The sequence below is a fragment of the Misgurnus anguillicaudatus genome, chromosome 24 (assembly GCF_027580225.2).
Source record: "Misgurnus anguillicaudatus chromosome 24, ASM2758022v2, whole genome shotgun sequence".
NCBI classification, from domain to species: domain Eukaryota; kingdom Metazoa; phylum Chordata; class Actinopteri; order Cypriniformes; family Cobitidae; genus Misgurnus; species Misgurnus anguillicaudatus.
In genome coordinates this window covers 10789334-10816621 of record NC_073360.2, presented here as the reverse complement: position 1 = coordinate 10816621, position 27288 = coordinate 10789334, and the positions used below count along the sequence as shown (strand labels likewise).

Sequence of the window (27288 nt, the reverse complement as noted above, 5' to 3'; positions counted from 1 at the left end):
CGAAAGAACAGACCCTCTGCTTTCAAACAAACAATACGGGAAAAACTATAGACTGTAAAAAGCCGGACGACGCGACGTCGCCTCCCTCCATTGTAATGAATTGAAGCCAAAAATGTCCGACCATGGTCGCCGCCATGTTACGTAAAAACGTCAGTTTGGAGCCAAGGCATGCGCAGAAGGAATCGTCCGTGGAGCCAGAGGTGGAGCCGCGATATCAAACTTTCGCCCAAACGCTCATGCGACCAATTCAATCACGCCAATCATAACGACACGCCCCGTTTCTATAGCATCGAAATTACTAGCTAAAATTAAACTTATCACAAAAATGAACACTTGAACATATATCAGCGTGATAACAACTACTTGAAAGGACCATAACCATCTTTCGGAAACTTTTATTGGAAGTGTAATTTTTTTTTTATTTAGAGCAGAGTTCCATTCGTTTGAATGGAGAGGGCGGGGTTTATGACTTGTACTGCAGCCAGCCACCAGGGGGCGATTAAAGAGCCAGCGGCTTCACTTTTCAAGACTTATGAGGCACACCCAGACAAAAAATCTATATTTTTTATATGCTTATAAACTCTCAAATATGGGTAGGTTTCTTCAAAAATACTAATTATATAAGCAAAAAGCTGAAATAATTGAATTTTTGTGAACAAAAATTTGTTAGAGATCAGATTTAGAGCGATTATCAAAACATACACGAAGGGTAAAATAAATAATAATTTGCTTCAGCTTCAGTTAAATTGGGTAAGTGGATAATCATTGTATTACAAATAACGATAACCATAAAACTCATCCGGAACATGTTTTTTTCATGCAAACGTTTTCTCTTAATGAAAGAGTTAAGCAGATTTTAAGTGAAGGTATTTCATTAACATTTAATACATGCCAAGACCATTCGGTTAAAGTCTGCGTAAAGTCGTTTCAAAGAATTGTTTCTGAACACATTATAACGTTAGAAATGTATTGCTGAAACATGTTACAAAGGCTGTGAACTATGTAGTACTGAATTGTGGAGCTACACCGGCAAACAGGTTTTCCACATGTTGTCTGTTTTAAGGATTATTTGGGCGGGACTAAAACAGTGGCTCAATTATGCACTGGAGCCACCGATCATGGCCCAGCCCCTAACACAATTGCAAGCATCCATTCTGTTTGTAGCGGTATTTCAAAGTTGAAAGAGTCGCCTGCTTTCTTATTTTATTTATTTGGAAATGTTTCAACCCATAGATATTCTGACATAATGTTTAACCCACGACAAATTGCTAACTGCTGTGGTACTTAAGCACTTATACTGTGATATGACTTTAATCGTCCCACGTACTCCAAAAAGCATCTTTTTGTCTCCAGCGCTTCAAGGTCAGATTGTGTAACCTCATCTGGCCGCGTCTGCTGTCTCGCACCACTCAACACCACACCTTACTGAAGCCCTCCTGTAAGGCCGGAAGTGTCTCATCTAATAGCAGTCTGATTTAACTTCATGTCGTGGGTTAATGATATGGTGGGAGAGCTCGAGGGAAAAGTTCAAAGGATAAGAAATGAGAGAGGAAGATATTAATATGGAGCCTTGGGAAAAACGTATACTCTGATAGTTTGACGGTAGCGTGATAGTATCAAGTGGTCATGCTAGGGATGAGTCAGGAAACTTGATATGTCATCCAACAACTAAGTTTATCCGAATTCATTAAGAGACTAATGATTTGTAAGACTAGTAGGTTTATCTAGGTTTGCATTCATATTTTATCATCAGCACACTTAAAGGGTAATACTGGTTTAACATAATTCTTCCTTGTTTTTATAAAAACCAACCGGTTAGCTAGCCCAGTGGTTCACAAACTTTTTCAGGGTGCGGCCCCCCTTGTGTACGGTGCATTCCTTCGCGGCCCCCCAAAGAAAATTTGTGACAAAAAACTGTTGTAAAACTCAACATTTTAATTAAAAAAAACATTAAATTATACAAAAAAGTTCTGCTTTTGGTTAGTAGCCCCTTTTTTTTAGGTTTAATTACACAGAATTCATGATAAATTAATGTATTTCATAAAATGTCATAAAACTGGGGCCCCCTCTGGCACCATCTCGCGGTTTGAAAACCACTGTGCTATCCCACCAAATTTTTGAATTTTAGATTTCCATTTGTCCATTTACCAGATGCTTTAATCCAAACTGACTTGTGCATTCAACATATACACTTTTTTAGTATGTGTGATTCTGAGATCGAACCCATGCAGAAATAAATAAATAATATATAAATTAAATAAACAAATAAACAAACAATTAAATAAATAAATAAATAATGGTATTATGGTAATACCATGGTACTTTAATGTAAATCCAGCTCAATTTACAGCAAAACCTAAAAACTACACCAAATATACAGTATACCCGCTTTCCACCAACCAATCTTCTCTTACTGAGTAAAACCATAATAATCATTATCTGTGACAGATGCCCAGTGGAGCACCATACACGCTATTAGCCAGATTGACTTTGAAGCATATTTTTCCAAAATGAGACAGATTTTATCATTAAAGGCCCAAAACTAAAAGCCTAATTCATTCTACATTTGGACGATACAGAAGTAACTTCATTTAACCGCTTATCTGCCAGGCGGTGTCACAGCGAGGAGCTACAGTAGCACATTTGTCTCATTGTCAACATCGGCAATTACAGCAACGCTGATCACTTTCTCTGAGCTCCACTTAACCTCAATCGCTCAACAGTTCAGAGGCAGTTCAAAGTGACATCCTATACAGCTCATACAACAAACCAACACAGATGCAGTTTCAGTCAAATTAACCAATTATTCATTCTTGCCATCAAACAAGGAGTGCGATCACAGATTGTGGCGTGTGTACATCAAACTTTCTTCTGATCTTCGCATCTCTCTTGCTTTTCAAGTTCACACAGCAGTTTTCAAGGGACACATTTTGCAGCAAACTGTCAATTTAAGCTTTACAAACAACCACAAAGCAGGAAACAAAAGAATAAACTATAATCTGCAGGTCTGAGGGTTCAGATTCGATTTCCCTATAGCTCAACATCCCCGCCGAGCTTCCATAACAGGCATTAACCACAATCACATGGGGACATTTTCGCTTATATGCCTTCTGGGGAAAAATGCTGATGGATGGCTGCAGTTTAATCATGCGTTAAAAACCTAACAACCCCTATGAAAATCATGCCATTGTTCATTTTCACCTCACGGTACATTACATGCCTTTTTAAAACCTTTATTATCACATATTTTTTACATGACAGTATGGGCTCTCAGTAGAGGAGATCTATAATGGCAATGCTGGCCTTTATTATTTTAAAAAGTCATTCAAAAAGGACATTAAACGTTTACCTGGAGGTATGAAAATGACATGCGTCTAATGGTATTGCAAATTATGAAACATCGTTGTTTGGTGAATGTAAAGCTGTTAACATTTCCAGGACAAATTTTAACCCAAAATCTAAAAAAAAGTTTTGCCTAATAAAAATTTACCTTTTAATTTTCAAATCATTACATTATTCTTATTGTATCATTACTTTTCAGGGCTCCAGACTGCCACCAAAAATTACTGAATTTTACATCCAGTTGCACATGTGCGACCAGTAAATTTGACCTTTTTTTGTGATGTGACACTGAATTTTAAAACAGCACACTATAGTTTCTGCATCTATCATTAAAGTACTTATTAGTAATACAGTGGAAATTAGTAGAAATTTGAATATTTGGTTAGCATATTGATTTAAGGTGTGTGCCCCTAAATTTTCTGGTTGTGCCCCTAAAATTTTCAGTTGGGGGCCACTGTGATCCTAGTGAAAAAAGTTTGTCTGGAGCCTGCTGTTTATTAAATTAGGCACATTTCCTAATTTCTATTGTAATACAAAAAAGAAAAATTAAGAATAACAACAACACCAATACAACTTGAAAGTATTTTTAAATCATTATTTGTAGTGTTTTATTATCTTATTTTACTAATTATTTAAAATAATCAAATCTGTTATCCATCTCTGTCAACATTGGGATTTGAAAATAAGGAAAATTTCACGAACCCGAAAATGCGGCCAGTGGGATATTTATAAAAAAGATAAAAAATATGGGAGAAATGCAAGAAATTATTTAAACGGGATGATGGCGGGATAGAATGGTAAAATACGGGAAATCCAGGGAAAAACAGGAGGGTTGACAGGTATGTTGTCATCACTGTCAAAAAAATAGTTTAAAATGTACCTTTTCACCCTCAAAGGTTTATTTTTGTACCTTTATGTGTACAACACATTGGGGTACAATATTATACCAATTTTATACCTTTAAAGGTACACAATAGGTCCTTAAGGTACAGTAATGTACTAAAAATGGCACAGAATTGTTTCATGTTTTGTTAAGGTAAAAAACAGACCAAAAAGGTACCACCCATCAACAGAAAAGGTAGTTTTGTACTAGGGCTGAACGATACATCGAATTTTCATCGTCATCGCGATATGATATTTTTTTACCGTGTGGATTTTTTATTAATTTTTTGTCATTTCAATTAATCTCAAACTTCAACGTCAGAATGTATTTCAGTGAAAATCTTTGCATTTGTGTGTGTATAAAAATACACTGTAAAAAATTCCTGTAGAAATTACAGTATTACTGGGTATTACTGGCAACTAGGTGCCAGTAACTTACTGTAGATTTTACATTTATGTTATTTACTGGCAACAGTTTGTTCAAAGTTAAATGAACATGAAACATTTTCAGTCTTTATCTTATACAATAAGTTACTGGCAACCAGCTGCATAATCACAGCAAATTTTTTACAGTGTATATTTTTTGTGTAAAACGTGACTTAGACATGTTTTCGTGAGACATGTTTTCCTCTATTAATAATTCAGCACACAATCTCCGTAACACAGATCCTTGTGGATTTCTTAAGAAAAAGGATAGCCAAGGGGTAAAGTTGTCTCATTGAAACAATAGTGATATTAAATTCCTGTAATTCTCCCGAACATTTTCAAGCCAGTATTTCTATTTTGGATATCTTACCACTAAGCCACCTATCGCCTTTAAACTGGACTGCCAGCAAACGGATGAAACATTTCAAAATACGCTAATAAGGAAATCGATTAAGATGGCCTCTATATTACAAACAAACTTAGATATGACTATTACAGCCATTTTGTGCCTCTTAACATCCATTTATTTGTGTTCGATTTACAATAATGACTAAAACTTTGAGCAGTGCTTATTATGTTACTGTATGGCCATTGCTGAAAATATCCTGCTAATCAATGCGGCCTCAGACTTTCCTGTTGCTCCTGCCGGATTGAATGGTTGGGCAGACAAAGGACACAATGAATATATAGTGTTTACTGGTCAACAACTCTGAACTGCATCCCTGCGGTGCTATAACAGAACAAAAGACCAAAAATTAATAAACCACATGAAAACATGTTCGGTGCACAACAATGCCAAGCATTGCCATGAGGTGGTTTCTTGTGTTTTATGGGTTGTCTGAATAGCCCACCCACATGACAGTATGCTTTAAAAGAACATTCCTAGACATGGCTTAGGTCACTTCAACAATGTGTGTCTATTGTATGTGTTTTTCCTGGTTTAACTGGTCCATCAGGTGAAAGTCCAGATGATGGGTTACACAACTATGCTCTAATAATTCAAAAAACAAAATAATAAGCAATAATAATAGAGAATCTTAGCATGCACTGCTAATATTTGGTTCTCAACTAGCTTGAGCATTGCATTAGCAATGCAAAGGTCATGGGTTCGATCCCCAGGGATCCCCTGATAACAATCCATACATTAAATGCACTGCAAGTCAGATAAAAGTGTTTGCCAAATGCATAACTGTAAGTTGGTACTGTATATTTAATATGTGATCATACAGAATACAATGATTATTTTAAAATCCTGCAGTATTCTGATTTACAGCCATAAGGTACGAAAACACTCGCACTGCCCAAAGCGCTCACAAATAACCATAAAGCTCAGCTGGCGAAGGTAAAGCACAGCTGACAGAGGCCGTGCAAACAGCCCTGAGCAGCCAAACATGACTACTAAACATCAGTCCGTGCTTATTCAAGAGTGACTCTGCAATAATCCTGATAGTTAGCGCCTGAAGAAAGCTGCTTAGACATGAGGTTTATGGTAAGCGGGTGGTTGAAAACACAACTGCTTCATATTCACATACAGTATTTGCATGTTGACTGGGTAATGAATAAAGCCCTTCATAATGAAAATACAGATGCCTTGATGAAAAATTCAATCTTGTTTGTTAATTAAATCAGAAATAGTTTCTACTTTAGTGTGATTTATTTCAAGCAACTTTACATTCCCAACTGGCACAAGGATCAGTAGAAAATAAATTCATCATTGTTCTTTGTCCTGATAGTAAAATGCATTGTGGTCTCAAATGGCTATATTTACCTTGATGTATAATGAACTACATTATACTTTTATTCTTGTATATATACCATAAATATCACATTTAGAGACTCCAAGGTACCATGTAACATATTGATAAAAGAAACTGCTTTGGAAAATTTTCACAGCACATATGACAATGTAAGATCTTTTTTAAGTTAATTTATTTTAGTCAAAGAAAATAAAATGTATGTTTTATGCGTTTTGGCTGCTTCGTTTATACAACAATCACGCTTTAGGGTCCTAAAAAAGGACACTTTTGAAGACAGGTTTCAAAGTGCAGTTTTTGGTAATGACATCTTGACGTTTAACAAAATGCCAACCTGTGATAACCGTGAGGTCATGCACATGTGTTAATTCAGTCTATAGGTGGGTGATTCTCACGAAACCATTGAAACACCACGGCACTAATGATTTTAGCTTTAAAATGTGTAATATAGTAACATTAAAAAGCATTAGAATTAACACAATACTGTGATCTACCTTGCACAATGTGTGATTTCAACATAAGAATTTATAATTGTAAATTTTATCTCATTTTCTGCTGAAATTCTCATTACCGCAATGTGTCCGGCTGTGTTTGAACATGCGTTATGTTGTAATTTAATCAAATGAACACAAAAATATTAAGAAAAAAAATAAATGGATGTTTTGCTAGACTACTTTAGATGACAGAAAAAATTTAAAATATGTGTTCGGACTGTCATGTGTGTGGCTCGTCATTTCAAAATGTGTGTTTGTTGCGTCATGTTAACCTATGTGCATTATGCATCATGTCAAAATGCATGCCTGCTGTACACGCGTTGAAAGGATTTATGATGAAAGAGACGCTCACATTCACAAAATATGAATTTACACTTAAGTCTGATTACACATGAGATTAAGCAAGCATCTGGCAAACACGAGCGTCTCTTTTATCATTAACCCCTTCAAAGTCTCGTATTTTGACATCAAGCGTGATGCACATAAGTTTACATGATGTGCCGAACACATATTTTGAAATGACGAACCACACACACGGCGAGCTACATACATGTTGTGACGAACTTCGAATCGTGCGCCCTCGAAAAAGAAATCACCGGCCGCCACTGTCGCGACCTAGAGTTTGATAACCCCTGGCCTACAGGTACATGACTTTGCACTACTCAAGATACGGATTTCATTAACAAAGTTTTTATATACAATCTCCTCATCCATCTAAACAAATCTGCTCAACTTTTTGCCATATTAATTGTTTGCATTTTTCATGACTTTCTTACTTAGTATATTTGTCTTGTTTTAAGAACAAATATCAACAAATTCTTATATCAAGATGCATTTTTGTGATAAGCAAAATCAAAAAGAAAATAAGTCTAGTTTTTAGACAAAAATATCAAATTTAAGTGAATTTGTCCATAAAACAAGCAAAAAAATCTGCCAATTGGGTAAGCAAAAAATCTTTTTTCTTAAACACTTAATTAATAAAAATGTGCTTACCCCCATTGCACATTCAGCGACCCACTGGAATTTACAACAAGGAACAGCACTCTTATTTTCACATGTGCTGCGAGAACAAACAAATTAGCAGAAATATTTAATAAGACACGTAAGGGTTGAGGCCAGAACACTTTGTGAAAGCAGGGCTTTGAATTCTGCAGAAAGCTGTGTAGGTCTGCTGGCAGGATTCTGTGAGAGGCTGGTTAATAGGCATTACCTCAATAAACAGTAAACGCAAGTGGCGTTTCTGCATGAATGAACAGAATATAAAAAGCAATTTCAAATTATTTCCGCTTTACAACGGTCCAGCCGAAACCTAGGCCCTATGAATTAAGATTTACATTGAGGGCATTTTCTCCGAAATGCAGTTTAATGTGTATTTCGGGTACCTGCGCGTTTCATGGTGTTCAGAAAGACATATTCAATTTTCCTTTTAAGTGGATGGCTGATGTTTATGCATAAAATTTGATTCGGGACAAAAGAACAGCCTTGTCGCTAATGCCGAAGACTACCAATAAGAAACTTAATATATGTAGATTTTAAGGGAGACTGCAGAGAAAAGCCAATGGGTGTTTTGCTGCTGTGATTTTTAAAGGCTCTATTAGATGTTGGGACTAAATATACTACATTGTAAACAAGAGCGGTATTAAAGTGGAAACAGGCAGCATATATAAAGACTGAAAAAACTACTGATGGTGAAAACTTTGAACATAAATGCGTTTCTAAAAATACTTATGAGACAAGGAGCAAAGTGTCCTTATAAGTGTTTTAGATCCAGGCACTATGGATATTATATCTGTGAGGACTTCCTATATGACAGATTTATAAATGAAGAGCTGAATACTTTAAAGTCCATGCAAAGTCTAATATGAAATGTTCTCAGTTTGTCAAACCACAGAAAATATGTTATTAACCACCCAGACAAATCTGGGCCGGGTTTCCCAAAAGCATCGTAAGGCTAAGTAGATCGTAAAAACGATCGTACGAATCATTTTAGAATTACGGGCTGTTTCCCAAAAGCTTCGTAACTTAAGTTGCACTTGAAAATCATCGTAGATCTACGAGTGCTCTGGAGTAATCGTTCATACATAAGTGCATCGTAAGACAACAGAGTTACAAGGTCACCTGCAGGACAACCAGCAAATTGCACTCCTGCAATGACGATGATGTAATGTTTTAAATGTTTATTTATTTATTGGGTTCTTCTTTGTTTATTTTATATTAAATATATAATATAATATATTTAAAATTCAAATGAGAAATCAAATTTAAATGACTAAACATAAATTAATAAAGGAAAACGTATTTTGTACAAGTTGGTAAAAGTTTTTTTGTATTTTGGTAAAAGTTGGTATAGCAAATTGATAAATGGTTCATACCGATTGCTGCTATAATTTATCTAAACATTGTTTTGAAGGGAAATGGCATCTAATTAAAGAAACCAAATAAATATTTACGGTACAATGCAATAATCCATAATAATAAATAAAGATAGATAATAAACGACAAATAATAATAATAATCTAAACAATAATAGAAATGCAGAAGGCATTTCGCAGTGGGACGAGTCCTAACTAAATACGGAAAAGAATATTTAATAAATTATTAAAACATTTAAAAATCATTGAACAATAATGAAAATATATTATTAAAAATATTACTGCACATCGGCTGAAGATCATTAGCCTAAACAAGCTTCTGCTACAAATTCGAGTCATTCTATTGGTGACATTTCAGCACTTGACAAATGGATAGCGACTCGTAAGTAGCACTTAAAACCCAGCTCCGAGCGATCGTTTCACGTGCATCTTTGGGAAACGCACGTAAATGAACAACGAATGTTCGTTAAGTAGCTCGTAGAAAGCGCTCTTAAGTGCTAAGTTCAATCGTTATCGGGAAACCCAGCCCTGAATGATTTCAAAAATGCCAAATAAATAAAATAAGTTCTTGGGAAAACAGGTAAGTTTATTTGCTTTCAAATGTTGGGGGAGTGTCTGCGCTGAAACCACGCCCACTCCCAGAATGCAGCTGTCTCTCCCAACTTTCAAATACTGCACAACCTGAATGGATGCTCATGATTGTGTTAGGGGCGGGGCCAGGCTTTAGGATTTAGCTCCGCCCAATTAATAACGAAAAATGGCGCGCTTCAATTGGAAACAATTGAAAACATACGCCGCGTAAAAGCTTTGGTGTGCACGGCCCATAAGGCAAAATAAAATTATTTACAGCCTATTGATTGAGCCACATAGTTGTGTAACCAATGTAGGTTTCTGTTATAATAATAATAATAATACGTTTTATTTATAAAGCACCTTTCCCAAGGTCGGGGTCTTGCTTGCATGTCGCCATTCAAACCCATTACAAAGGTGCCCAGTATGATTCAGATATGGGCATTCAGTAATCAATTCTATATGAAAATACGCTGTTGCAAAAAGATTAAAAGCATGCTGGAATGAAATGCATTGAGTAGCGTTCACATTTTTCTAACCTGTGTATTGAAAATAAAAAAAGATACAATTTTCATTCCAAACATACAGTAAATGTATTACCACTGACTTTATTATTGTGTTTTCCCATATAGGGCTGTTCCTCTAGCATAATCCGCCCCAGTGCTTGACAGGTTTTCACTGTGGCACTCGCTCAGTAAAATTGTGACCTCCCGTGCAAGCAAATACAATCATTAGGCTCTTGGGGTTCATATGAAAGCACAAAGCCAGAGGAAAACAGATCCAGGGTGGCTGCCTGCTTCATTCGGACCATTAATACCAACACAAGGCACCTGACACCTATGTTTTTACACACCTACAGGAAGATGCTAAATAAATGGTTATTGCTCTTTTTAAATGCTTAAGTGTTATTGCTGCTAGCGTACTGTAAAACTATGCATCACTGGTAACCGAACGCTTTACTTATTGTTGCAGTAGCCAATGACCTTAAAGAATCTGAGGCGTTCAATTGGTGTCATTTCACACTGTGCCTAAGAATACCCATTATCTGTGGTAAAATCACTGTAACACGGCCTCTTGTGGCTTTAGTATGAAAGACTGAATTTAAACCCACCATCACACTGCTCAAGGTCACTGTGGGCAAATACAGTAATGGACTGACCAATGAAAATAAAGGAATAAAGCAGAGATTTTCACACCTATTACTAGGATTGCTGTATTTATAATACAACCAACCTCTACTCAGGGCAGACATGCTGTATATAATCCACATATTATATATACAAGGACATTAAATAACCTGCACATTTGCGCATAAAAGGTCAACATATAATACATTAAAAATATCAGAAGAGCCCTACTGATGTAAGTTAGTGTGCAGTGTACAGTATACTGCATGTACACTGCAAAACAATGACTTTCTTAGTTAGTATTTTTGTCTTGTTTTTTCTTGATGAGCAAAATGACCTAAGAAAATAAGTCTAATTTTTAAATAATCAAAATTCAGTGAATTTGTGGATTAAACAAGCAAAAAATCCGCCAATGGGGCAAGCAAAAAATCTTCAACTTTTTTCTTAAACACTTAAATCAAGAAAAAATCTAGAAAAATTAGCTTACCAAATTGGCAGATTTTTTTTGCTTGTTTTATCCACAAATTCACTTAAATTTAAACAATTTTGTTCTTGGGTGATTTTACTCATCAATAAAAAACATCTTGATTTAAGAATATTTAGATATTTGTACTGAAAACAAGACAAAAATACTACGTAAGAAAGTCATTTTTGCAGTGTACCAAATTTTTTTTTTGTATTTTTGTCTTGTTTTCAGTAAAAAGAACAAAAAAATCTTGAAATTATGATGACCCAAGAAAATAAGTCTAGTTTTTAGACCAAAAATATCAAATTTATGTGAAAAATTTTGTGCATAAAACAAGCAAAAAAAAAATCTGCCAATGGGGTATGCAAAAATCCTGAACTTTTTTCTTAAACATTGTTGGGACTAAATTCAAGAAAAACTCAAGAAAAATGTACTTACCCCATTGGCAGATTTTTTGCTTGTTTTATGCACAAAATCACTTAAATTTGATATTTTTGGTCTAAAAACTAGACTTATTTTCTGGGGTTGTTTCGCTCATTAAGAAAAAGCATCTTAATTTAAGAATTTTTAGATATTTGTACTAAAAAAACAAGACAAAAAGACTAAGATTTTTTTTTCTTGAAAATCATTTTTTGCAGTGTTGTGGCTGGCATATGTTAAAAAATGTTTCCAATGGAAGCGCCAGACTTTTAAAAATATGGCAGTAGCTGACGTTTTTGTCTCTACTTAGTGCCAACGCATGCTGTTTTATACCTATCGCCGAGAGCTGAAAAATGTTCAACTTTGGGAAAAACGCTGGGCTCGCCAGTATCACTCAGTTGTCCAATCACAGTGGAGGAAGGACGGGACAAATACCAAATCAACCAACTGGTGCCTCATACAACAACTGATAAATAAAACAAAAGTATCACAGCAAATAAAGCTCTCAGCTAAAGAAACACTGGCATGTGCCCACAGTCGACATGCCCCTGGCGTTTTCAGTCGTGCTTAAACGCTTTGGTGGGTATGTGACCTCAGTTTAGTTTAGTTAGACATTTAATGTAAAGGTAAATGAAAAATAAAATGCAAAGCTCAGTACTAAAAGACTATGGGGTGGTTACCCAGACAGGGTTTAGATTAATCTACGTGGGACATTTAAGTATTTTTTACAAACAAACCTTACAAAAAACTATACTGGTGTGAATCTTGAGGCAAAACAATGGTACTTAAATATGTTAAGATTTGTCAGTGCAATGCGTTTTGAAAATAAAGCAGCTCAAACCAGAATTTTAGTTTGGGATTAGAATAAACCCTGTCCAGGAAACCGCCCCTATGTCATTTTCTTATGTTCCACATTTGTGTCATTTCAATACATTTGAAGTCAAATGTAAAGAAAATACAGAAATAGCATCGCTTTTAGAGAATAAAGCACTTGGAAGTTAGCGAAGAAAACCACCCATTCGATTATCATATTATTGCAAAGCTCATCTCCATAAATCACCATACAAGAGACGTTTTTGCTTTAAAGCAGAAGCGTTTCGAAAAGAAGAAAAAAAACTTGGTGAGCGTAACAAAATCTGTCTCCCAAACCCACAAATCATTTCCATAAAAAAGGCACATCACACATTCAATATGAAACCTCGATGTTAAACTTGAGACATCCCTCTGTGTCTGCTGCTGTAATCCTGCACTAAGCAGTGCGGTGAGTAGCACAGGAACAACCGAACTTACCGTTTTCTGTGTTTTCGTGCTCCGTGTCGGTTAAGGTGAGGTTGGAGTTGGCTCTGCTGGATAGGCAGGAGCTACGGCCGGATTTGGGATTGCTGCGACCCCAGAGACGGACAGCGTGCTCCGGGGACATGATCCCATCCGTTTCGGTGTCAGCATCCGAGCCCACGCTGACAGAGTAGTCACGATGGGGCAGGCCCATTTCTGTCCTATATGATGTCATATGGGGCAACACTGGATCAGCAAAGGCCATGTCTCTAAGAGAGAAGTCTGCACCTGTAGGGACAAGAGATAATTATTACTAAACCGAGTTAAGTAATCCATGAGAGCATCCTCTATCTTCTGTCTAGTAGACTGCTAATATAGGGTTCTTGTTACTCAACTTGTAGAGAAACATATGCAACATATGCCACTTGTGCATACATAACAAGAAGTTTATATTCAAGACTCAACCTTCTTTGGGTGTGCACAACCTCTATAAACATTTAGAGCATGCAAAGGCCAAACATACGAGAAAAGGAAATTACACATTCATGCTTGAGAGTGAATGCAATAAATGTAAGTGTGTCTGATGCATTTAGTATTCATGGAGAGGAAACGGATATAAGTCACCATCAACTGGACACATTAGAAGGTCATAAAAGACATCAGCCAATCAGCATTCACGGTAACCCTCTCTCATTAAAGTTCCGGCACGCTAATGGTAAAGCTGCAACGCCGCATTCAGCGTTCCTTTTATCTTTCCACTTTTAGCTATTGCTTTTTCATAGCGGGTGAAATATATTAACAGGGGATCAAATCGTCACCGCAGTCTCTTAATTGTTTGAATGCAATCAGTCTCTGAAGCGTATCTGAAAGATGCCTCGTGCATCTTCAGCCTGCAAGATGAGATCCGCCAAAGCCTGCAATACTTCATCTCGTGTCAGAAAGTAAATGTAATAGATATCAGCTTCAATATGAAGTCGGAGAGCACAGTGATCAGGGAAAAAACATCTCTCGCTTTAAAGGAAACATGTGGGTCATGTGTCAGGGATTTTTTGTAATTATCAAATAAACCTCTCAAATATAAAAACAAATATGGTTTTGTGGCTTCCATTGAAGTCGAGCTCGATGGCACCCCCTTTCAGGTCTCTTCTTACATTGTATTACTTGGCTGTGGTACATTTTTGTCATGCAGTTACAGTAAGTAGCACCATGAGTACCGTTTTGTTGCTCGACTGATGGAGGATGGTGTTAGCGGTGCCAAAGTTGTTCGTTAAAATCCCAGGAAGCACACATCTTCATTGAACGAACTGTTTGAATGAGGGGTTGTAACCTTTAAGCTCATCATTTGATTCCAAATTGATACTTAACACATCTTACAATTTCAGCAACAGCGTAGGGGTGCAATTCTTTGGCGAGTTAAGGTGACTTGTTGCCAAATTCTGTGCGAGAAAAATATGCCTGTTAGGACTCGCCGATAAAAATAGGATATCGAAAGCTAGCATCAGAGGGGCATTTGGATATTGTTCAGTGTAAATCAAATGCCTGCTGTTTACTGAAGTGGAACACAGGAACGCTCTCAACACGACCATTGTGTTCCAAAAACTAGACAATTTAATTATGCTGCCTCTTAAGAAACCTAGTTTGGCCAAAATAATAAGGCAACATCGCACATCCATTTACAGAGAAGGCAATCCCAGAATGCATTGTTGCATGCTCAGTTAAATAAAGTGAGAAAAGCTGATGGACAAATGAGAACATTGTTATTGTATCAGTAGGGTTGCACCTTATGTAACAGTACAAGCACTTACAGCAGGGGTAGGCAATGTCGGTACTGGAGTGCTGATGTCCTGCAGAGTTTAGCTTCAGCTCTAATCAAGCACACCCGAACAAGCTAATCAAGGTCTTAAAAGTCACCTGAAAACTATAGGTAGGCAAGGTTTTATTAGGATTGGAGCAAAACTCTGCAGGACATCGACACTCCAGGACCGACATTGCCTACCCCTGACTTACAGTATACTTACAGTCCACATACCCCCCCAAACTGATACTATATGTACCTAATATTGGTTAGGTTTAGCGTTGGTACCTAGAAATTACACAGTTACACAGTGAGTACAGAGTACATACAGTGTTAGATTGTTTTTAAATGCACCCCATCTGTTACTGGGGAAGTGCCTTTCAAAAAAGGTCGAATATATATCATTAGGTACAGATACGTATGCTATTGGTACAAATATGTAACTTTGAAATACTAATATGTACCTTTATGATACTAATATATGTACCTATTAGCATCTCAAAATATGTATCTTTGCGATACTAATATATAACTTTGAGATACTAATATGTACATCTGAGATACTAATATGTACCTTTGAGATACTAATATGTACCTTTGAGATACTAATATGTACCTTTGAGATTCTAATTTGTATCTCTGAGATACTAATTTGTACCTTTGAGATACTAATATGTCCCTATTAGTATCTCAAAATATGTATCTTTGAGATACTAATATGTACATCTGAGGTACTAATATGTACATCTGAGGTACTAATATGTACTTTTGAGATACTAATTTGTAACTTTGAAATACTAATATGTACTTTTGAGATTCTAATATGTACTTTTGAGATTCTTAAATGTACTTTTGAGATACTAATCTGTACATCTGAGATACTAATATGTGCCTTTGAAATACAAATGTGTACCTCTGAGATACTAATTTGTACCTTTGAGATACTAATATGTTCCTTTGAGATACTAATATGTACCTATTAGTATCTCAAAATATGTATCTTGGAGATACTAATATGTAACTTTGAGATACTAATATGTACATCTGAGGTACTAATATGTACTTTTGAAATACTAATTTGTAACTTTGAAATACTAATATGTACTTTTGAGATTCTAATATGTACTTTTGAGATTCTATAATGTACTTTTGAGATACTAATTTATACCTCTGAGATACTAATATGTGCCTTTAAAATACAAATTTGTACCTTTGAGATACTAATATGTAACTTTGAGATACTAATATGTACTTTTGAAATTCTAAAATGTACTTTTAAGATTCTAATATGTACTTTTGAGATACTAATATGTACATTTTAGTATCTCAAAATATGTATCTTTGAGATACTAAAATGTACCTAATAGTATCTCAAAATATGTATTTTTGAGATACTAATATGTAACTTTGAGAAACTTATTTGTAACTATTAGTATCTCAAAATATGTATCTTTGTGATACTAATATGTAACTTTGAGATACTAATTTGTACCTTTGAGATACTAATTTGTACCTTTGAGATACTAATTTGTACCTTTGAGATACTATTATGTACCTATTAGTATCTCAAAATATGTATCTTTGAGATACTAATATGTACATCTGAGGTACTAATATGTACATCTGAGGTACTAATATGTACTTTTGAGATACTAATTTGTAACTTTGAAATACTAATATGTACTTTTGAGATTCTAATATGTACTTTTGAGATTCTAAAATGTACTTTTGAGATACTAATCTGTACCTCTGAGATACTAATATGTGCCTTTGAAATACAAATATGTACCTCTAAGATACTAATTTGTACGTTTGAGATACTAATATGTTCCTTTAAGATACTAATATGTACCTATTAGTATCTCAAAATATGTATCTTGGAGATACTAATATGTAACTTTGAGATACTAATATGTACATCTGAGGTACTAATATGTACTTTTGAAATACTAATTTGTAACTTTGAAATACTAATATGTACTTTTGAGATTCTAATATGTACTTTTGAGATTCTATAATGTACTTTTGAGATACTAATTTGTACCTCTGAGATACTAATATGTGCCTTTAAAATACAAATATGTACCTTTGAGATACTAATATGTAACTTTGAGATACTAATATGTACCTATTAGTATCTCAAAATATGTATCTTGGAGATACTAATATGTAACTTTGAGATACTAATATGTACATCTGAGGTACTAATATGTACTTTTGAAATACTAATTTGTAACTTTGAGATACTAATATGTACATGTGAGGTACTAATATGTAATTAAGAGATTCTAATTTGTACCTCTGAGATACTAATATGTGCCTTTAAAATACAAATATGTACCTTTGAGATACTAATATGTAACTTTGAGATACTAATATGTACATCTGAGGTACTAATATGTACTTTTGAAATACTAATTTGTAACTTTGAAATACTAATATGTACTTTTGAGATTCTAATATGTACTTTTGAGATTCTATAATGTACTTTTGAGATACTAATTTGTACCTCTGAGATACTAATATGTGCCTTTAAAATACAAATATGTACCTTTGAGATACTAATATGTAACTTTGAGATACTAATATGTACTTTTGAAATTCTAAAATGTACTTTTAAGATTCTAATATGTACTTTTGAGATACTAATATGTACATTTTAGTATCTCAAAATATGTATCTTTGAGATACTAAAATGTACCTAATAGTATCTCAAAATATGTATTTTTGAGATACTAATATGTAACTTTGAGATACTTATTTGTAAATATTAGTATCTCAAAATATGTATCTTTGTGATACTAATATGTAACTTTGAGATACTAATATGTACATCTGAGGTACTAATATGTACTTTTGAGATACTAATTTTTAACTTTGAAATACTAATATGTACTTTTGAGATTCTAATATGTACTTTTGAGATTCTAAAATGTACTTTTGAGATACTTATTTGTACCTCTGAGATACTAATATGTGCCTTTGAAATACAAATATGTACCTTTGAGATACTAATATGTAACTTTGAGATACTAATATGTACATCTGATGTACTAATATGTACTTTTGAGATACTAATTTGTAACTTTGAGATACTAATATGTACTTTTGAAATTCTAAAATGTACTTTTGAGATTCTAATATGTACTTTTGAGATACTAATATGTACCTTTGAGATACTAATATGTTCATTTTAGTATCTCAAAATATGTATCTTTGAGATTCTAAAATGTACCCAATAGTATCTCAAAATATGTATTTTTGCGATACTAATATGTAACTTTGAGATACTAATTTGTAACTATTAGTATCTCAAAATATGTATCTTTGTGATACTAATATGTAACTTTGAGTTACTAATATGTACATCTGAGGTACTAATATGTAACTTTGAGATACTAATTTGTAACTATTGGTATCTCAAAATATGTATCTTTGCGATACTAATATGTAACTTTGAGATACTAATATGTACATGTGAGGTACTAATATGTACTTTTGAGATACTAATTTGTAACTTTGAGATACTAATATGTACTTTTGAGATTCTAATATGTAATTAAGAGATTCTAATTTGTACCTCTGAGATACTAATATGTACCTTTGAGATACTAATATGTACCTTTGAGATACTAATATGTACCTTTGAGTAACTTTGACATAAGTAGTATGGATGGTTTAGTGCAGCTATAGGCATTTATTAAGAGGCTTTTCTTCAGTGCGGTTGCTGCCTATGTGGAGCGCTTCATGGCTCAATTTTGAGGTTTTTGTGGCAGCTGCCTATGTAAACTATAAGCAGTGAGGCAACACACATGATTTCGAAACACAAAGCTACTGTGGCCTGATCCTGTTTTCAGTGTAAATACATGTATACCCTTTAAATAAAGAGTTGATGATGCATAGCACATTGGTTGTTTTCCTTGAGATGGTGTAAAATAAAGCTTATTCAGCCTTTTTCTCCTCGGCTGTTGAACTTCTCAAGTCTTCCGTTTGTACGCTGTAAGAACACCTTTTCATGCTATAATTGCTGCTGCATTTTTGCAGTGTTGCACATTGCGTGGCAGTCCCTTCTGAAAAGGCACCCATTTCCATACTGGTTAGTGCTAGTTTGGTGCTGGTATAGCTGGTGGACCAGCACAGCTATATTGTAAACAATCCACTGGGTTGGTGCTTCAAATGGAAATGGTTAACCAAAGTAGGTTTGCTGGCTAAGCTAAATAAGAAACCTGGTTGGGACATCAGTAATCCATGCTGGGAAAATGTCATTATTGAAGGATTCTGGTGACAAGCAATGATGGTCCTTTCAACAGGGTTATTCATATGGGTAATATTTGGTCATGTATTTGCTTTTTTAAAAACAGGATTATAATTAATTCATTAAAATGTTAAAATATTGACTTCTAGATCATTCAAATCATTTGAGTAACAATCTGTGAATCAATACTCCTAATATGATTTACAAACATTCCTAAATACACAAGTCAATGCATTAAAGCATGTGGCAAAATGTAAATGTGCATAAGCGCCAGATACTACCAATTGGCTAACTTACATGTCCGAAGGATTTTTTTATTCAAGTTTTCCTAGTAAAACCTTATCTTACAATACCTATTGAAACAACATGCAAATTTGGCCCTTGTTTAGGTACACTTAGTTGTGGTCCCAAGATAAATGTGCATTAAACATGCAAGTTCAAAAAACAGCTTTCACAGTAAACAATCAATATGATAATCTGATTTGTGCCTTAATCAATCTAACTAAAATCGGATTTATGCCTTAAAGTCAACCAGTAGTTTGATCCATGCCATCCTGGTAAGAAATCTTGTTCTCCTTACCCTGCCTGCTGAACTCGTCGGCCTCATGGTGCACAACGTCTTTGACCCGGCTGCCATAAGCTAATCTGGAGTCCTGGTCGAAAGCTTTGAGGGTCTCACTGGAGCTGTAAGACTTTGGGTTGAGCTTGCCATCCTCGCTGTCGGCTGATGAGCTGGTGTACCGACGCTCCGTGTCCCGTCTGGAGGTCAGGGAGCGGTAAGGTCTGCGTTCTTTCACTTCCATGGCAATCTTGTCTCTCGACTCAACATCAAACGAAGGAAAAACTGAATCAGTCCTTATGATTCTAAAGAAAGAGATGCAGATAAAAGGTTGAGTTAAACACACATAACATTTATGCATTTGTATGTTCAGAATATTCACAATTTATAAATTCTTTCACAGCAAAAATATTGTTAGAGTTTGATTTATTTTCAATGAACTGATTTAAACTCTGATTCATTACTTGAAGAAAGTGTACTGAAGTGTCCATTCACACATAAATTTGAAAAATGTATCACAATTTGTAAAAAATATAACCTTGATTTCTTTAATATTGAGAAAGGTCATGTCAAAGATTGAAATCAATGTGAAATCAAACTTTGATGCTCCAAATCTCAAAATTAGATTATGAGACTTTGTAGCCTGAATTTCACATAAGGATAAAAAAAAGTTGGTAAATGTTTATTTTTTACTCAACATTGTAATATTTGTGCAGATGTATAAACTATTTTTTTTTCATTCTTTTATGTGTTTATTTGTGTGAAACAATTGTACGTCATCTATTTTTATTCCACTAGCAAATATCATCAAAATCCCAATTTTTTATCATATATTTATATATATATATATATATATATATATATATATATATATATATATATATATATATATATATATATATATATATCATTTTTTTATCAATTTAAAAAAATTTATATATATATATATATATATATATATATATATATATATATATATATATATATATATATATATATAATGACTCATGTGATTGTTTCTCCAGGTATGATTTAACTACTCGTTTCTCCAGGTATGATTTAACTACTCGTCTATTTTAACTAGAGATGTTCAGATACCATTTTCTCTTCCCGATAACGATTCCGATACCTGGGCTCGGGGTATCGGCCGATACCGAGTACCGATCCGATACCTGGGTGTGTATCTGTATAATATACAACTGTACAAACTACAAGCCCTGATGAAGTGACATAAGAAACTAGTGTAACCATCTTGTTTTTCGTGGTGAAGCGTCTTCAAATGCTATAATAAGCTACTCGTTTAAAGTTATTAATACTTGTGCAACCCATAGAAAATACAGCATGGCATATGAGACATATCAATGTTTTATTAGTCTGAAATACTAACAAACAGCGGACATACGGCTGCACGCTTTCATTTCTTCGCCACTCTAAGTAAACAGTGGTTGCGTCACGCATGTGGTAACTTCCTGGTGTTTGCATTCAGAGCAGCGAAGAAGAAATGAGTTTCGCTTTAGTGTTAGCTATAACGGGCATTACAAGGTTTATTAAGAAAATGGTACTGGGATCGTTACATAGGTTCAAGTACTCGCCGATTCCAATGCCTGAATTTTTTTGGTATCGGACGCATTTCCGATACTGGTATCGGATTCGGAACAACCCTAATTTTAACCATGTCACTTGGGATCACTTGCAAGCTTTCTGTTCACAGTTCAAATGTGCGCTTGTTAACAAATAAATAAACTAAAGTTGCAGCGTCAAGCAAATTTCTACAGTAACATTTCTGACATGAAAACAGACAATCATTAAAGAAGAAAGATTTCTGTTCAATCTTTTAAAATAGCCCTCTCAGTCAGGACAGCACAGCAGATTTTGGAGCAGAATCCATTTTGATAAAATACAGCACAACAAGCGTAGCGCCTGTAAACTTTACGACTCAAATCCCCCGCCCTCCTATTTTAACCCGCCTCTGAGAGAAAACCTGCATTTGCAGCAGATTTTTAAGTGGCGGGTGTCGTTCTGTGGGCTCTGCTGTTTATATGATGTGAATCGCTGTTCGATGCAACAATGCACTTTTAGGACTTTTATCAGGAGCAGCAAACCAGCACTGTTCAGGACTCATTAATAAAAGACTTATTATAATTCACAAAAACACAGAAAAGTTTGAGTAATTCGCATAAAAATTTAAAAAATTTACTCATATGCATGCAGAACCAAATCCATTACTATTTAAATATGATTTAATATCATTGGTTAATCTCATAGGTGTAATATCAAGAACACCAATATATTAAAAAGTTTGAATGAGATTTTGAAGATTTCAAAAAAATACTGGGTTAAAACGTGTTCTGTTCCTTACACCCATTGAATGGATTGAAACATCTAAAATATCTTGCATTTTATAGTGCATATACATCCTTTGTGTTGGACGGCAATCTGAACATCAATTCATATTCAATCTGCCTGCTGCAAAACATTTCCTTTGGTGTTGTACAGAAGAAATCAAATAACAGATCTGTGCTAAACTACGTATCATTGTCTGCCTTTGTAATCCACCATCCTCGACCAACATCATTACACCACCAACAGCATTGTACAAAACAACCCACCATAAAAATAAAAGCTGCTTCGCACCAATGCATGCGTCTCGGACTAAATCACGCAATGCTGCCCAGTGCAAAAAACAAAATGGCTGCGTGCAGACAAGAGAAATATATCTGTAGATGCACAGCAACAGTGCATCACGTAACCTGACATCAATTTATAAGTCCCCGGATCCTCCGTGGACAAGATATCACCCGGCCCTGGAGCAGCAGAGGAGATCTTAAACGTGTCAATGTGGATTTATGAAGTTGATTAGAGGTTGGGTCGTTGTTTTCTCGGAGGCTCGCTTAACATTTCACTGCTTGATTCATTTTATTTCCTGCAAGAGCTCAGATCCGCATCAAATGTGTCAGACTGCACGGATTGTGCGATCTGTAATAGATTAAACTGTATGCTGGACAGTTTTCAGACCCAAGAGCACTTTTTGCATCCGCGGCATCTATTGATGGAGCGAGCACTGATGTATATAAAACAGAATATACAATAAAGTTGGTTGACATCCTAACAATGTTTATTTGATTTACTAATTCCCCCTTTCCCCACCCTTTCCTTTTTATATGGCATCTGTATGTAGTATATACACTCCAAAAAAATGCTGGGTTATTTTCAACCCAGTGCTGGGACAAATAGGGACGAACCCAGCCATTGAGTAAAATTAACCCAGAAAATGTATACATTTTATTCAACAATGGGTTAAAACAACCCAGCATTTGGGTTGAAACAACCCAGCATAGGTGAAATTACAACCCAACGGTTGGCTTCGTCCATTTTTAACCCAACACAGGGCATTTTTTAGTGTGTAGTTCATTTGAACTTCGATATATGTTCTTGATATGGGAAACACACATCAGTTTAAGCTTACATAAATGTCAAGAAACTATTTTGAAGAGAGAAATATAAAGCATAATGGACAGAATTGGACAAAAACTGCTTATTACTCCTGAAACCGTCTATAATTAAACCTACGCTGGGTTGTCTTTATAGCCAACCACAAGTTAAAACACCCCAGCATAGATTTATAACCCATTAGTTGGTTCTGTCCAATATTTACCCAACCATATGTTAAACCAATTCAATATTTTTTCATGTATATGCTTTACCATGTTTTACTGCGTTTTATTGAATCATTGTGCATTGATGATTCCTTTATGAGATTCACTCTTTCTAAGCCTATTAAAACACTTAAAAAAATTAAATAAAAACAGCAATGATTCATAAATCAACTCACAAATCAACATCAGAAGGCGTAACCATGATTAAATGTAGGTCTAGATCCTCTTTAAAGCCAAAAAACAAATGCACTACAAGTGGGACAATATGTCTGAATCACAACAGATAAGCTCTTTAATGTCACTGTAATATAAATGTGCGACACTGTGGCAGTAATCCACAGTAAACTATATCTAACCCCCCTTAAACAGCCTCTTTATTGCCAAGCCTATTGAAAAGCCGGGTCACCTTTTGTAAGGACTGGCAGCTCAAAAGATGGCCATGATTAATGACTCTGGGACCTCTGCTCCGGGACCTCCGCTGTGGACAAAAACTGCTTTTCTCCTAAAGACCCACAAGAGCACTTCAGCTGTTGGACTGGAATCTCAAAACCATTTGCTTTTAGGTTACTAATTTTTTAGCATTTAGAAAGAGACTTATAGCTTATGCTAATTCATTCAGAGACAAAAGAGGCTTTGTAGCAGCTCTTCAGGCTGTTTTGTTCAACCGCATTGTCTTAATTTCCTAAAGACGGATTTTTGTAAAAAAACGTCGTGGTTAGATTTCGCACATATGCCTTCCTGCTGAATATCAGAGGTCTCGCGTGCACAAGGGTGCACACCTTTGGGGCCATGGGAACGTTTTTTATCCGTTCAGCCAGGCGACAGCCGTCACTTAAACTTGTGACAGCTGATGTCTAGTGCAAATAAAAAGGAAGATGCGTTTGATTGACGTTTCTGCGTTAGGAACTTTAACGGCACGACTATTTTTGCTCTGTGTGTGTTTATCTATGATAATGCGTTAAGCTGTGTGAATAATTTTGAAAAAAAAAATAGGCAGATAGGTAACAGTTTCTATCTACTCCCCGGAGCCCTGTTGGGGCCAAAAATCAAAAGGTTGACAAAAGAGATGACAGCAAGACTTTGGGTTTGCTGAACTGCAGCTCGGAAACTAGGAAACAATATGAACCTGATAGTCGCAGGTGTCAAAAATGAAAATAGATTAAAAAAAATCCTGTCATTGTTTACTTTACCTTCATAAATATCTTTGTTCTGCTGAAGATATTTTGAGCAATGCACCATTGTATTTTTTTCTTACTGTGAAAGTTTAACACACCACAATGTAAAGAAAAGCAATTGCATTTTCCTTGTGGGCTGTTTGTGTTACCAATATCAACAAATGACTTTAAATCTACATAAAAAAACATGTTAAGCCAATTATATTACCCCGAATGTTGCCGCAGTAGTATTACAGCCCTAACTGAACAACTTCACATTGAACAGTATTGCTGATTTGGTGATTTGAGGTTTCGAGCTCCCAGCATGCACTGCAGCACGAATAAATTATGCACTACCTGTTAAAATATGCTTGTGTAGCTGTTTGCTTTATTTATGCTGTTGTTGTTGTTTGTCACCGCTGCTAGTTATGTGTTGTACGACTATGTTTATTAACTCTTTATTTTTATATAATGGTGTTTGTCGATTGCCGTCATCATTGTGTCTAACACTACAGCACATACAGTTATTGCTTTGCAAGACAGTCTCTGCTTCAGCAGTGAGTTTCACAGAGTTCATGTTTATTACAACCCATATAAAACCAATTTCTTGTGTTCCTAATTGATAACTTGGCAAAACAATGTTCAAGAATTATAGGGTATATGCGCAACTTACTTTCGCATTCCTGTTAAGCATAGTAGATCGCTTCCAGTTCTGTATGCTCTACGCTGACATGGTGCTGTTTTCATACATGAAACCTTTAGGCGCAACCAAAGACGAAATTAACCGATGTCCAGTGAATATGCTCGTTAACTCTTTCCCCGCCAACATGTTTCATGATTTTCACAAAAGTTTAATGCCTCCCAGAAAATGTTCTTCTTTAAATATATAAACATACAATATATCAAATTAAAGAACAGACCCTCTGCTTTCAAACAAAAAAGTTTCATCCTACCTTCAGTAGTTCTCTTTTTATCACCTCTCAAATAAGGGGAGGTTTCTTAAAAAAAAAAGAAAATTCAATTTTTGTGAAAGACTTTTGACAGAGATCAGATTCAGAGTGATCCTCAAAACTTAGACAGACATAAACCTGTTTCCCCTATGGCGACACCTGGTGGATAATGGCGGTATTGCGGATTGACAAGATAACTCGTCAATGGCGGGGAAAGAGTTAACATCTTAAACCCAAGTATTTATACTTTATAGCTTTTGACAAAGGCATTTTCCTTTCACATACAATCAGATATTAGAATAAAAAAAGAACATAACACAAATAATAATACTACTAATAACAATAACAACCTACATACCGGCACCAGAAGCGATCAACCCAGTTTTTCAGTTTGGTCACGTGACGTTCAGCATATACCTTATTGAATTGGATTTTATAGAAATTAAATTGATTTATATTGTTAATACTGCCAGTAGGGATGCACCGATATGGAAATTTTGGCCGATAACGATAACCGATAACTCTTTTTATTTGGGGGCCGATAACCGATATATATAGGCCGATAAATATTCATATTAATTTTACAATGAAAAACTCGCAGACCGTGGACATCTTGTCTTTGCGCTAGACTTGCATACTCTTCTTAAGCCTGCAACACGTGTCATCTTCGTGCTATGTCACAGAAAGCACCAATCAAAACTCCACATGGCCTGCAATGAGCAAGTGAAGTGGTTCAACAAACCAAAATAATCCATCATTTATCGGCTTTCATTTATCGGCCTAATTTTACTATCAGGCCGATAACCGATAATATTAAAAATAAGCAGTTATGTCGGCCGATATATCGTGCATCACTAACTGCCAGTCTTACGTAAAATTGAAAGTTGGATCAACTTTAAAAAAAACACTTAAATTGGTAACACCTCATTTTTTTCAACTTAAAATTTCACATTAAGCGAACAATTTAAAGGGGACATATCATGAAAATCTGACTTTTTCATGTTTAAGTGCTATAATTTGGTCCCAAGTGCTTCTATCAACCTAGAAAACTTAGTTTCGGTAAATCATTCTCTGCAAGCATGTGAAAAAATAGGTGTGATGTCAGAAGGGTATAATACCGCCCCTTAATCTGCACTATCCAACCACGGCACTGCCATTTAGTGCAGAGATCAGCTCATTTGCATATAAAAAGACACGCCCAAAAGCGGCACATTTTTGCTCACACCTACAAAGTGGCAATTTTAACATGTTATAATAAATTATCTATATGATATTTTAAGCTAAAACTTCACATACGTACTCTGGGGACACCAAAGATTTATGTGACATTTTAAAAAAGTCTTGAATGTCCCTTTTTAGTTGATCCAACTTTTCACTTTTAATAGTATACTGTACTGATCCAGCCAGTGTTATTACCAAAGCAACCAATGACAAAAATAATACATTATCCTGTAGTATTCAATGCCTTAGTAAAATGTTATTGAATTCTTTATCGAAAAAGTAATAAATGGCACCTTGTTGTTTAGGTTTTGCCTTGTTTTCTTTGATTTTCATTCATTTTAAAGACAGCTGATGCAATAAGGCTTTCTCTTGGGGAAGTATCAAACAGCATATCTGCGAAACGGTACTCAGCTCAGGTTACAGTTTCCTTACACATTCGATGCTATTGATCGGCTCGTCCGCATTCGATAAACACTTGTTCAGCTCTCATTTCTGGTTTGGAGCCAGAAAATGCATATGCCATGTTGTGTTTTTCTTATAAGTGAACAACGCAACATTTTAATGCCTCAA

At 35.2% G+C, this 27288-nt stretch overlaps 1 protein-coding gene across 11 annotated transcripts in view; it reads right to left on the bottom strand.

The window, feature by feature from the left end:
- Positions 1–27288, bottom strand: part of tenm4 (teneurin transmembrane protein 4) — a 287452-nt gene that overhangs the window by 188886 nt on the left and 71278 nt on the right. For all 11 annotated transcript variants that reach the window (XM_055195967.2, XM_055195958.2, XM_055195960.2 and 8 more), the window contains exons 2-3: positions 19759–20042; positions 13144–13416 (exon numbers count right to left, since the gene is read on the bottom strand). In XM_055195967.2, the coding sequence (XP_055051942.1) occupies positions 13144–13416; positions 19759–19981 (496 nt within the window). In that variant the 5' untranslated portion in view covers positions 19982–20042. The remainder of the gene's footprint in view (positions 1–13143; positions 13417–19758; positions 20043–27288) is intronic.